At 38.1% G+C, this 12862-nt stretch overlaps 2 protein-coding genes across 2 annotated transcripts; both read left to right on the top strand.

Annotated features, from left to right (window-relative positions):
- Window positions 1-650: 650 nt before the first annotated feature.
- On the top strand, window positions 651-1595 carry LOC306653381 (olfactory receptor 11H6-like; the record flags this gene model as incomplete). The annotated part of the gene is made up of 1 exon (XM_079126385.1): window positions 651-1595. The coding sequence occupies one exon, from the start codon at window positions 651-653 to the stop codon at window positions 1593-1595; it is 945 nt and encodes a 314-aa protein (XP_078982511.1).
- Window positions 1596-11705: 10110 nt separating this feature from the next.
- LOC306653423 (olfactory receptor 11G2) lies at window positions 11706-12653 on the top strand (the record flags this gene model as incomplete). Its single annotated transcript, XM_079126426.1, has 1 exon — window positions 11706-12653. The coding sequence occupies exon 1, from the start codon at window positions 11718-11720 to the stop codon at window positions 12651-12653; it is 936 nt and encodes a 311-aa protein (XP_078982552.1). The 5' UTR covers window positions 11706-11717.
- Between the last annotated feature and the right edge of the window lie 209 nt (window positions 12654-12862).

Raw genomic sequence — 12862 nt, 5'->3', positions numbered from 1 at the left:
TGAAAATCATTATGTAGATGTCTGGAGAGTCAAAGGTTTCCTGAGTGAACAATGTTTGGTGAACACAGAGGTAGGATGGCGCTTGACACTTTCTATCTGGGTTATTTTACATACTTACACTGATAACTCCAACAGAGATGCAGAATGAAAAGTGAATTGCACAATAAGAAGTGAAATACACAAATATTTCATTGTGTAATTCATTACCTTTCTATCTCCTCTTCCTCCTGTGATGCCTATAGTATGTGTATCTCATTCAGAAAATACATATAATTATTATTAAGGATCTTTTTTATGGCATTCTTCGGAAATGAACACATAACTTTAACATCTCCTACACAAGTTGTGTTTATTGTCAAAACCATTTCAAGCTGCTTACTGTATAAGACACTATCTTTGTGAGAAAATTCTGAAAGAAATGAAACAGAGTGCAAGAGTTCAGAGTCTGATAGAAAAGTGTTCTCACAAAGTTTGACAGTTGTCAGAGTGTAGCTTTCAGTATATTCTTATGCAGTTTACTTAATACAATAATAAAATCTGAGGAATTTACAATCTCAAAATAAAAGGGAAAAAAAAGGGAACATCTCAGAGGTTTAGGAAATGAGGTTATATGTGACATTATCATTTTTCTTCTCTGCCCTTAGGAAGTCATGAATGCATCAGGAGCCAACATGGTGACTGAATTCATACTCCTGAGTATTTCCTACTCCAGAGAGACCCAGGTCCTCCTCTTCATCCTGTTCTTTGTGTCCTACATCCTGACACTGATGGGAAATGGGGCCATTGTCTGTGCAGTGAAGCTGGACCATAAGCTCCACACCCCTATGTACCTCCTGCTAGCCAACTTCTCATTCCTGGAAATCTGTTACATCAACACCACTGCCCCAAATATGTTACGAAACTTCCTGTCTGAGGCCAAAACCATCTCTTTCACAGCCTGCTTCCTGCAGTTCTACTTCTTCTTCTCCTTGGGCACCAACGAGACCTTCCTATTGCCCCTTATGGCTTTTGACAGATACTTGGCCATCTGTCGGCCTCTCCACTATCCCGTCATCATGAACAATCGTCTCTGCACTGTCTTGGTGGTCCTCTGCTGGGTGACAGCCTTCCTCTGCTATCCAGTGCCTATCTATTTTATCACTCAACTCCCCTTTTGTGGTCCCAATACCATTGACCACTTTGTCTGTGACCCCGGCCCTCTTCTGGCCCTGTCCTGTGTTCCTGCCCCTGGAATTGAGCTTTCTTGTTCCTTGTTGAGTTCAATCATTATCTTCATCACTCTCTTCTTCATCCTCGCATCCTACACCCTGGTCCTCAGAGCAGTGTTTCGTGTCCCCTCAGCTGCTGGAAGACGCAAGGCTTTCTCCACCTGTGGGTCTCACCTAGTTGTGGTGTCTCTCTTCTATGCAACACTCATGGTGATGTACATCAGCCCAAACTCTGGAAATCCAGCTGGGACACAGAAGATTGTAACCTTGATCTACTCCTCAGTGACCCCACTTATAAACCCACTCATCTACAGTCTCCGGAACAAAGACATGAAGGCAGCCTTGAGAAAAATTAAGATACTCGCAAAAAGTAGTGAAAATTCATGAGAGCTCATGAGTGGATCATGTTTTCTCCCTGATTTGATTTCCCCCATTTACATCTGCGGGTGACAAACATGGCTTTATTTTTTTTGCATTTAGAGACGAAGTCTCAAATTCTTCAATTTCTGGCTGTGATGGACAAGAACATGCTAGTTAAAGTAGACATCACCTTCAGAAGAAGATTTGATAGAAGGTAATTTGAAATGAATGTCCCCAATGCCTCTATTTAGACTCTTTCACCCTAAGCGCCAATAACTACTTGCCCATTTTTCTGAAATCACTCACCTAATCCTTGTTCTCACACTTTTTGACCTTTTAGATGCATTCATATTTCATTCTTGCACTTAGCTTTCCTGTTCTAATATTCTGTGTTCTACTCCTAATGGAAGAGTGGAGAATTCCTTTTTATCTCAGATGAAAGAAAATTGGTGCTTATCAGTAAATCATAACTGAGCCAAAAGTTTTATTTGACCTCCAAATAACTAGCAATAATCTAAAGCACTGTCTCCCAAACCTATCTGATTCATAATTACTTCAGTACTGTCTTAAAGGATAGATTTTCAGGATTGTCTCCAAATTTCCTGAGTCAGAATCTTTGAAATAGACCCTGGAAATACTGACTTTAACTTTACTCAGTTGTTTCTGATTCATCAAGACTTGTACCACTCTAGAGACTGTTAGAGCCACCATTTTGAAAAATATGTGACATAGGCAAAAAAAAAAATATATATATATATATATCTTTTATTAGTTGAGAGAAGTGAAAAAAGATACAGTGAGCTCCACAGGTGTCTCAAACACTCATGATGGTAAGAGTAGCACATTTTTTCCTAACTTGACTTTCATGTCCTCTATTTATAACATTAGCTTTAAGTTACATTATTCTTAGCTCTTATTGCTTATGCACAATAAGTAATATACCTAGGAATAGGCTTACATTTTAAAAGAAGATTAGAAATGGATCACACCTTTGGGTTAATTTGAAGTGAAGGAAAGTTGAGTTGAGCAAATAACCCAGTAAAGGTAGAAGTAAACACAGACCAGAAAAAAAAAAAAAAAAAAAAAAAAAAAAGTGTTTCTAAGATGTCAAGATGAAGACAGACACAGAGGAAGTTGATGGTCTCTCCAGGAGATTTTTCCCAAATATTTGGTCAAAAATAAATTGATCAGTTGACATCTGGGGTTGATGTACCTTGTTTATTCATTCAATAAATAATCATATGCCCTGCAACATGCACTGGAATGACATCAATGTAGAAGGTAAAGACCTTGCCTTTGTAAAACTCATATTCTACTGAGGGAGATAGATTACAAACAGGAAAATGCATAACTCTGTAATCCTAGTAGTTGTACATAGTAGAAAAGGACTAAGGAAAGTATACACATGAAAAATGTCAGGATAGGATAGCCAGCAATTTTGACAGGATGGTTATAGAAAATTCTGTAAGGAGGTGATATTTCAAAGTGAAGGAAGAAGCCATGCAAAGATTTCAGGGAATTAAGTTCCAAGCAAGGACAGGTGTAGTTTCCATTTTCAAAGATTAAGAAAAGGTCAGTTTGGGCAATACAGAGGGAAATGGTTTGTGAGGCTAACGAGGTAGGCAAGATCAGACAGTATGACCTTTTGGGTCATTTTTATATGAACTTTTGGGTAGTCTGATTCTCTATACACTAAGAGGAAGCTTGAATGAGAATCCCACTATTTGCTCAAACTCTCAGAAACTTGGAACTAATTTACTTACATGTTTAATTTTGCATAACTTTATTTCATTAGATTTTACCTCAATCTATCAAAGAGGTAGTCAACAAAAAAAATGAACATATACAAAAAAAGAAGAGAAAATAAATTTTAAAATATAAAATGAATTTTTGCAGATTGTATGTTATGCTGTTATTAATGTCAATTCCCAAAGGTATTATAAACTCCTTTTTCCTTTTTAATTGAATTTATTGTTTAATTGATATATAAAAGCATAAAATTACACATACTAATGGAGTGCCATGTGATACTTCCATACGTGTAAACATGTCTAATGTTTAAATCAGATTATACATAATCTATATCCTCATATCTTAATTATTTATTTATGGTGAAAATGTTTGGATTCCTTTCTTTTAGCTTTCAAAATACACAGCACATTATCATTATCTGTAGTCACCCTACTGTACAATAACACAGCAGAACTTATTGCTCCTAACTGGGACTGAGTACCCTTTAATAAAACTTCCCCCAACTTTTGCAACCCCTGCTCTCCTCAGGCTCTGGTACCCACCACTCTATTCTCAAACTCTACACAATCAACTTTTAGATTCCACACGTGAGTGAGATCCTGTAGTGCTGGTCTTCTCACACTTGGTGCATTTCACTTAACATAATGATCTCCACTTCTATCTAGGCTGTTGCAAATGATATCTTGCTTTTGTGGCTACATAACATTCTATTTTGCAAATACACTACATTTTCTGCCCAGGACTTCCCAGCTACATGGCTTCCCCTACTCTGGTGATATATTTTCTTCTCCTTCTCTCTCACCTATCACTTTTGCTTTTGTTCTTGCTTCCATATTATTCCTGAAATAAATTCTAACTTGTATTAAAAAAAATACTACATTTTCTTTATTCATAAATTGATGAATACTTAAGTTGTTTTCATTTCCTGGTTATTGTGAATAGTGCTACAATAAACAGGAGTACAGATATCTCTTTGACATACTGATTTTATTTCCTTTGAATATATACCCAGGGCGGGGAGCAGATTGAAAGATAACATGGTACTTGAAGTTTTTAAGTTTTTGAGGAACCTCCATAGTGTTTTCCATAAGAGTACTAATTTACATCACCACCAATAATGTGCAAAGGTATGAACTTCTTTCATAGCTAAGTGAGAAAGGTGAAAACATTATCTTTTATATGATAATCATTAGCTATAACAAGAAAACAAATGTGTTCCTCAGGAGAAATTAAATTTTTACAGGCTGCTAATTTTAAAATATTTTATTTCATGGGAATTGATACTACATAAACAAATAGAGTGAAAGGTTGTCTTCAAAAATATTATAATGTCTTATATAGAGAGATTATATAAAAAGAGTGCAAGAGAAAGAGACACAGAGATGGAGAGAAAGAGTTGCTTCTTAATGGCATTTCTCCATAGAATTCAAAAAGATTGTGTAGAAGGGCAACTTAACAAGCAATACTTCCCAGATTTATGAATTATGGTCCAAATATGAGTCTCTGTTGATCTTTTGAAATCCAGTAGTACAACCCAAAATGTCCTAAGAATAGAATTAAAAGTTACCTACATGTTCATCCAAGTCATCATTTCAAAGGTTCATGATTAGTTAATCATGAGTTGCAGCAAGAAGCCACCATTTATGAACCAGAAAGTGAGCCCTCCCCAGGCCCAGCATGTCACTTACTGGATCTTAGACTTCAGAACTGTCAGTGACAAATTTTTGTTGTTTGTAAGTCACCCAGTTTATGAAACTTGTTACAGTATCCCACATGGTCTAAGACATAGGAAGTTCTCAACTAACAATTGCAATGAAAGTTCAGGGAAAAATTTCTCTAAGAACTGGGTTTTTTGAAATTTGATGTTATTCTCCCATAAACACATTGTTAGATTGTATTTAATACCTAAGTTGACACATAAAAATCTAAATAACATGTAACATGCCCATACATCTTAAATTATATTCTAACCAACATCCATTCCAGATATAAGTTCTTAGCAAACTGAGGATAAACAGATAATGTACACATTCTACAAACATGTATAACTTCTCATTCTTGTGTTGTACATGATGTGGAGTTATACTGGTCATGTGTTCATACATGAACATAGGAAAGTAGTGTCCAATGGAAAGACATCATTAAGAGAATGAAAAGACAAGCCACAAACAGGGGGAAAATGTTCCAAAATTTGTTGAAAGACTTGCATCCAGAATATATAAAGAACACTCAAATATGGGTAATGAGAAAATATACCTTGTCATTGACATATGACTAGTTAAATACATACATGTTTGTCTCAGTTATATAAAAATATTAGTCAACCTTATAAAAGAAAGGAATTTTGCCACTTGCAACAATGTATTAAACTTGAAGGACACTATGATAGGTGAAATAAATCACACAGAGAAAGTAAAATACAGCCTGGTCTCTCTTATATATGGCATAAAAAATGGATGGAATACATAGAAAGCAGTAGAACAGTGGTTACCAGAGGCAATGGGAGTGCAGCAACAGAGATATGTAAGACAAAGGGTACCCACTGCAATTATCAAGGATGAATATGTCCAGAGATTCATGCATATCATGGGGGCTAATTAATAATATTTTATCATATGATGGAAAGAAATTTTTTCTTTTATAATTATTTTTAGTTATGATACAACACCAGGATATACCTAGACATAATCACAAAAGCATGGACCCCAACATGCTAGGATTCATTCCCAGCACTTCCCCCTCAGTCCCCTCCCTCCCTCCACTCCACTGATCCTTCTTCAATCCATTTATAGTTTACTTTTGTTTTTTTTAATTAGTGTCCTGTAAATACACCTGATGCCAGAAACCACTTCTAAGATGATAGATTTTAGGTGCTCTGGTCACACGCACAAAAAAGTAACTGTGTAAGATGATGGATATGTTCCTTGGCTTGACTGTAGTTGTCATTTAACTCTACATGTGTACATAAAAACATGTTGCACACCTTAAATATATAAGGGGGAAAAGACAACACACAGCTTAATTTAAAATGGGCAAAATATTTGAACAGACATTAAATGGAAGATAAACACATAGCAAATAAATAAAAATAAAAACATGTTCATTATCAGTAGTCACTGGGGAAATACAAATTAAAACCACAATGAGAAATCAGTACAGACACTCTAGAATGACTAAATTAAAAGGACTGACAACATAAGTATTGGCAATAATATAAAAGGATTAGAGTTCTCATATGCTGCTGATGGAAATTTCAAATGATGCAATAACTCTGGAAAACAGTTTGGAAGTTTCTTAAAAAGTTAAGCATGCATCTACCATTTGATATAGTTATTTACACTATAAGAATACTCCCTAGCTATTTACACTCCTAGCTATTTACACAAGACAAAGAAATAAAACTTAATACAAAGATTTGGACACAAAAGTTACTAGCAATTTTATTTATAACTACTAAAAACTAGAAACAATTCAAACATACATCAGATCCCTTGACTGAGTTTGTATCCTGTGAGATTGTTTATGCTCAAAAAAAGAATAACACAGCCCAGCTGTGAGTGTCAGACAAGCTGAAATATCTCTAAGGCCTCTCTTTGAGTGGTGTCTGGGCCTGCTTTTTCCCCCTTAAGAGTTGTAAGATTATCCTTGGCCACATGGTAAACACACTTAAATGAGTTACAGATAGTATTATTCTTTGGTTGATTAGTAAATTAATCAAATGATTGATTTATCAATATTTCATTACACCTGTGAGAAGTTTGAAGTAAGCAAAAGATACTATATTTTAACTTACACAGGAAAAAAAATGAAATTAAGGCATGCCTCAAAGGAAGAAAATAATAAGCACAGAGCTGTCTCCTGACACTCTTTTCCTTTGAGAACCAATAAATGGATCCTCAAGGATCAGGAGAAATAGACTAACTTACTTCCTGACGGGCTCTGCTTATTAATCCTCCACCCTTCAGTCAACAAAATCAAGGATACACATCACAATCACCACTTTGTCTCTCCTCCTGGTTATGGCTAAAAAGACCATCACTGCTGTCAAAGAAAAAAAAAAGGAAACTTCTGAGAGGATTCAGTTTGGGATTCTCTCTGCTGACACAGGTAACAAAATGACGCCGTGTTTAGAAGAGTAAAAAAATAATCATACAGTTGCAGAATCTAGGAGTCTTTCTGAAATTTTTTTATTCATTCTATTTAGTTATACATGATAGCAGAATGTATTTCAATTCATTGTGCACAAATGGAGTACAAATTTCCATTTCTCTGACTGTACACATGTAGTCACACCATTTGTTCAGTCGTACTGTACATGGGGTAATGATGTCCATCGCATTCCACCATCTTCCCCATCCCCTGCCTCCTCCCCACTTCATTCCCCTCTGCCCAATCCAAAGTGCCTCCACAGAATCTAGAGTCTTAACCCACAGTTCCCTGAATTTACTATGGTCGCAACACATACAACCAATATTTCTTAAACTCTTTTTTCTTCTTTTCTTGTCAATGCTAGGGATTAATCCCAGGGGTGTTCTACATCTGAGCTATACCCCAGCTCCCTTTTATTTCATTTTTGAGACAGGGTCTCACTACATTGCTCAGGCTGACCTTGTACTTGCCATCCAGCCACCCCAGGCCTCCCAGTAGCTGGGATTATAGTCATGCACCAGTGAGCCTGGTTCCTTAAACCCTTACTGGTCAGACACTGGTCAAGGTACTTCCACACACACTTTCTTTTTCAGAATTTTTATGATAGTCCCCTTTAAAAGACACAATTATGCCCTCTTTTATTAGTGCATTGCAATAACATAATATTGGGATTCATCATGCTATATTTCACACACACATAACATAATTTGATTAGACTCATTCCCTGTACCTTCCCCTTCCCTCTCCTCCTTCCCTGAGTCTCTTGCTTCTCTACTGATCGTCCTTCTCTTCATATTATTGTATTATTATCTTGATTAGTTCATTAAAATCACAAATGTAAACAGACTCAGTGTGATATATTTGTACATGGACATAATTATGCCTATTTTATACCTAAAGACACAAAGCATTAACTTCCTGCGACTGGTAAAGAAAGCTGTTGTCTCTAAATTCAGGCTTTTCAGTTAAACACAGCTACCCAACACTTGTCCCAATCTGGACAAGGTTCCTTTCTTTTTGTAAGTATTTTCTAGAAACCGATTGCCCAGAGTCACAGACACAGTCGTCCCTTTGCTGAATCTGTGCAAACTAGCTGCAGGAGAAAACTGCATTGTCATGAGTCTTCTCTGGACTGACTGGGGATGGGGCGCCCACAGAGTCAGGTACTAAGACTTTTACTGTACTGAAATTGGGGGGAAATTAGGATACCCAGGATATGCCTTCCTCGCACACCATGTATGACACAGTCTGCCTCACTCAGGCATAGTCCATCTCAACCTTTCTGGGATTGACTGTTTAGCAAGTAGGCAAAACCCCCTTGCCATAAAAAAATAAAGGCAATTGTGGTTGTCAGTCTATAGTCAAGGCTGCTGGGTCCCTAAATACAATGTTGTACCCATGTTCACAGCATCCTGTGTAGCAGATGCACAGTGAATTGGTTAGACATTTTTTTGGTTTGGTTTGGTTTTTCTGCAGTTCTAAGCATGGAACCCTGGACATCACACATACTAGGCAAGTGCTGTATCACTGAGCTCCACCTCCAGCATGGACTTTTGTTTTAAGTATTTTGGGGCTTGGGGGTTTTTCATTTTTGGTTTTGGTTTTGGTTTGGTTTTGGTTTTTTGGGATAGCTCCTGCTTTGACTTGTGACAGGTAAACATCATAGTTTCTTCTTCACAGAGAGAATAAGTAACAAAAGGTGAGGAGCAATGCTATCTGGCTGAATATGTCAGGTTGAGCATAAAATGGCATCGGCCCACCCAGAATGGTTTACACATCTTTTCTGTTTAAATAGTTGTGTGAGATTTTCTGACACAGAATTACTCTGAGAGAAAGGGATTTTATTCAAAGGTGTAACATAATTGTTTTCTTAGTAAAGAGTAATCTACTGCTACTTGAAATGTAGTAGATCAAAAATAGGAGGGGGGGACTCTGTCAGGATGCTACTGCAGAAATTTTGGGGAAAGAGTGATAATCTGAATTTAGGACAACAGTGGGAAATAAAAAGAGAAGTGAAGGAGTCATATTTTAGTAACAGAAGCAGCAAGACCTGCCAGTGAATTGGATAAGAAAAAGAAACCTTATAACAGTTATTGGTACTTGGAATGTATCTCAGTGGTAGTGCAAGTGCCAAGCATCTATAAAGTTCTGGGCTCAATCCCCAGCACTGCAAAAAACAAATAAAATAAAATAAAAAGAAGAGCAAAGGAGAGAAGTTTTTTAAACATTAACAAAATCATTTGGTAACAGAAAAAAAAAATTGAAATAATGAGCAAAGTGATCCAAGATGGCAGACTAGAGGGAGGCTGCGTTCCTTGTCACTCCATAACTCGGGTTTCAAGCAGAGAATATCTGCTTCTTGGTGAGGCAGTTTTTGCTGCTTATCAATCCCCTGCTGTGTACCCCATTTGTCTACTGTGATCACCTGCAGTCTTCCAGCATATCAACTACTTTTTGAGTGCAGATTGCTCACTGTCAGGCACCTATCATCCACCATTTGCCTGCCTCTTGCCTGCCCTTTGCCTGCCTTTCACCTACACATCACCCACCACCCGAGGTTCACCTGCCACTAATCAGACAGCAACCAGTAGACCCACCTCAGACTGCCAGTGGATCACCAGCTGCCTGCTGTTGCCTGGAAGTCCACTGTCACAGTACCTGCAGATTTGGTTCCGCGTGGCTGCCACCATTTTGAAATAACAGCCAGGACCTGTAGAACCCCTGGCCGGACAGACTGAGCCCATCTCCAGGACCCCTCAGCCCAACGGAACACTCCCTGCCCCCGGGACCCCCAGACTGACTGACTGCTTCCTGCTGCCAGGACCCCAGACCAACGACTACACCCCACCTCCAGGATCCCTCAAACAGATTGACCACACCCCGCCTCCAGGATCTCCAGCCGACCCCACCCACACCCTGAGCTGCTCCTAATGAGCCAATTCAAAGGACTCTTTCATGGTAGAGGCCTATGGGGAAGCAGCAGGTACAGTGAGGAAACACCTGGTTTAAATCACAGGTTGATCACAAGGCTTATCAAGATGAACTTCTGGGGGAACTGTAAGTTACATCCTGCATTCAAGTGTTCTCCTAAACCAGGCTTGGGGACAATTTTCTTTCTCACTCCTGGAATAGTCTCTTTTGACAATGGAACAGATTTTTATATAACCATCTACTCTGAAAAAAAGGAGAGAGGTATCCAGCAGGCATCCCCAGAGGAAAGAAAAGGAATACACATTTGGTTTATAAGTTATACAGAAAAACAAGGAAACAACCACCATAAGGAAAGAAGAGTGTCAAAACTAAAGCAGAGAAGCAGAGATAATGATTGGCATGGAGCATGAGGGGAGAGTCCAGGTATAAGTGACATCTGTTTTTTGACCTCAGTGGTAGTTACAGTGGTGTTTTTTGTTTTTTTTTTTTTTCTAAAGTGGGTAAATATAATTGAGGTTAACAGGACATTTGAAGGCCAAGGATAATTTCTGTTACAACCCAGTTTCAAAGATCACTGTAGGTCAACACTCTACAGATATATATTAAAGGCTTTTCATATGCAGAATAATATTTACTCATTATTATTATATTTACTAATTATCATTATTATTAATAATAATATTTAATATTCACATATTAAAATACAGCATGGGACATGGTCCTAGCCACAAAGGTTATCAATCTACTTGGAAAATAATAGCAGTCCATTAAAAATATCTGAGAAACAAAAATATCATTAAAAAATGTACTGAGTGGAATGGTGGATGCATGAGAATTGCTGTTACCAGTAAGAATCTAATATGTGTAAAATAAATTGGGAAAACCAGAAACTTTGGAGACAGACAGGACTCAGCTAAAATATCAACTAAATTACTAGCTACATGATATTGAGTAATATATCTAAGCTCTAATCTTGGTTTCCACACCTCTGGTAATGTTCACTTATAACTCATAGGCTTGAGAGAATTAAATCAGATAATACTGAGTCATTAAGCTATATTTTTAGATATTATGTACATTCCATACATATGCTAACAAAGAAACTACTGTGTCTATCCACTGATATTCACTGACTTCTAGTGTCTCTCACAGACCAACAACAACAGGATTCAACAGGACAGTATTTCAAGGTTAGAGGGAAAAGCTTCCTATTGCTGTATAAATGTTTACTGCATATGACTTAAAAACACATCTGGATTGTAATTTGTCTCTGCACTGTTGTTTGGTAATTGCAGGTGCTTTACAGCTCACAGACACATGAAATCCTTCAGCTCCCCCAGCAACTCCAGCACCATCACTGGCTTCATCCTCCTGGGCTTCCCTGGGCCCAGGGAGGAGCAGATCCTCCTCTTTGTGCTCTTCTCCACTGTCTACCTCCTGACCCTCATGGGCAATGGTTCCATCATCTGTGCTGTGCACTGGGATCAGAGACTCCACACCCCCATGTACATCCTGCTAGCCAACTTCTCCTTCTTGGAGATCTGGTATGTCACCTCCACGGTCCCCAACATGCTGGCCAACTTCCTGTCTGACACCAAGGTCATCTCCTTCTCTGGGTGCTTCCTCCAGTTCTATTTCTTCTTCTCCTTGGGCTCTGCAGAATGCTTTTTCTTGGCAGTTATGGCATTTGATCGGTACCTGGCCATCTGCAGGCCCCTACACTACCCGACCATCATGACCAGACGTCTCTGCACCAAGCTTGTGGTCAGCTGCTGGGTACTTGGTTTCCTCTGGTTCCTGATTCCAATCATCATCATTTCCCAGATGTCCTTCTGTGGGTCTAGGACTATTGACCACTTCCTGTGTGACCCAGGTCCTCTTCTAGCACTCACTTGCAAAAGAGCTCCATTGATAGAGCTTGTCTTCTCCACTTTAAGTCCTCTGCCTCTTGTTATCCCCTTTCTCTTCATCATGGGGTCTTATGTCCTTGTCCTCAAAGCTGTATTGAAGGTCCCATCAGCAGCTGGAAAAAGAAAGGCCTTCTCCACCTGTGGGTCTCACCTGGCTGTGGTCTCACTCTTCTATGGCTCAGTACTGGTTATGTATGGGAGCCCAACATCTGAGCATGAAGCTGGGATGCAGAAGATTGTGACTCTGTTTTATTCTGTTTTGACCCCACTCCTTAACCCCGTGATATATAGTCTTAGGAACAAAGATATGAAAAAAGCTCTGCAGAAATTTCTGGGAACATAAAAAGTATTAATCAAAAACAGCCCTGGGTAATAAATGTGTATTTAACTTTTATAGATTTTTTAATTTGTATTTATTCAGATAATTATTCATCTTAGTATTGACCAAAACCTGTAATACCTAAGGCATGGTTCTGTTATTTCTTGATTCTTGATATTTGTTCAGTTTCTTAGCTCATTTAATTTTTTTAACCAAATGATGAACTGTATTTT

Source organism: Sciurus vulgaris, assembly GCF_902686455.1.
Source record: "Sciurus vulgaris genome assembly, chromosome: 2".
Lineage (NCBI taxonomy): Eukaryota > Metazoa > Chordata > Mammalia > Rodentia > Sciuridae > Sciurus > Sciurus vulgaris.
Note: the sequence above shows the minus strand (reverse complement) of the source record. Positions and strands in the feature narration are given on the sequence as shown.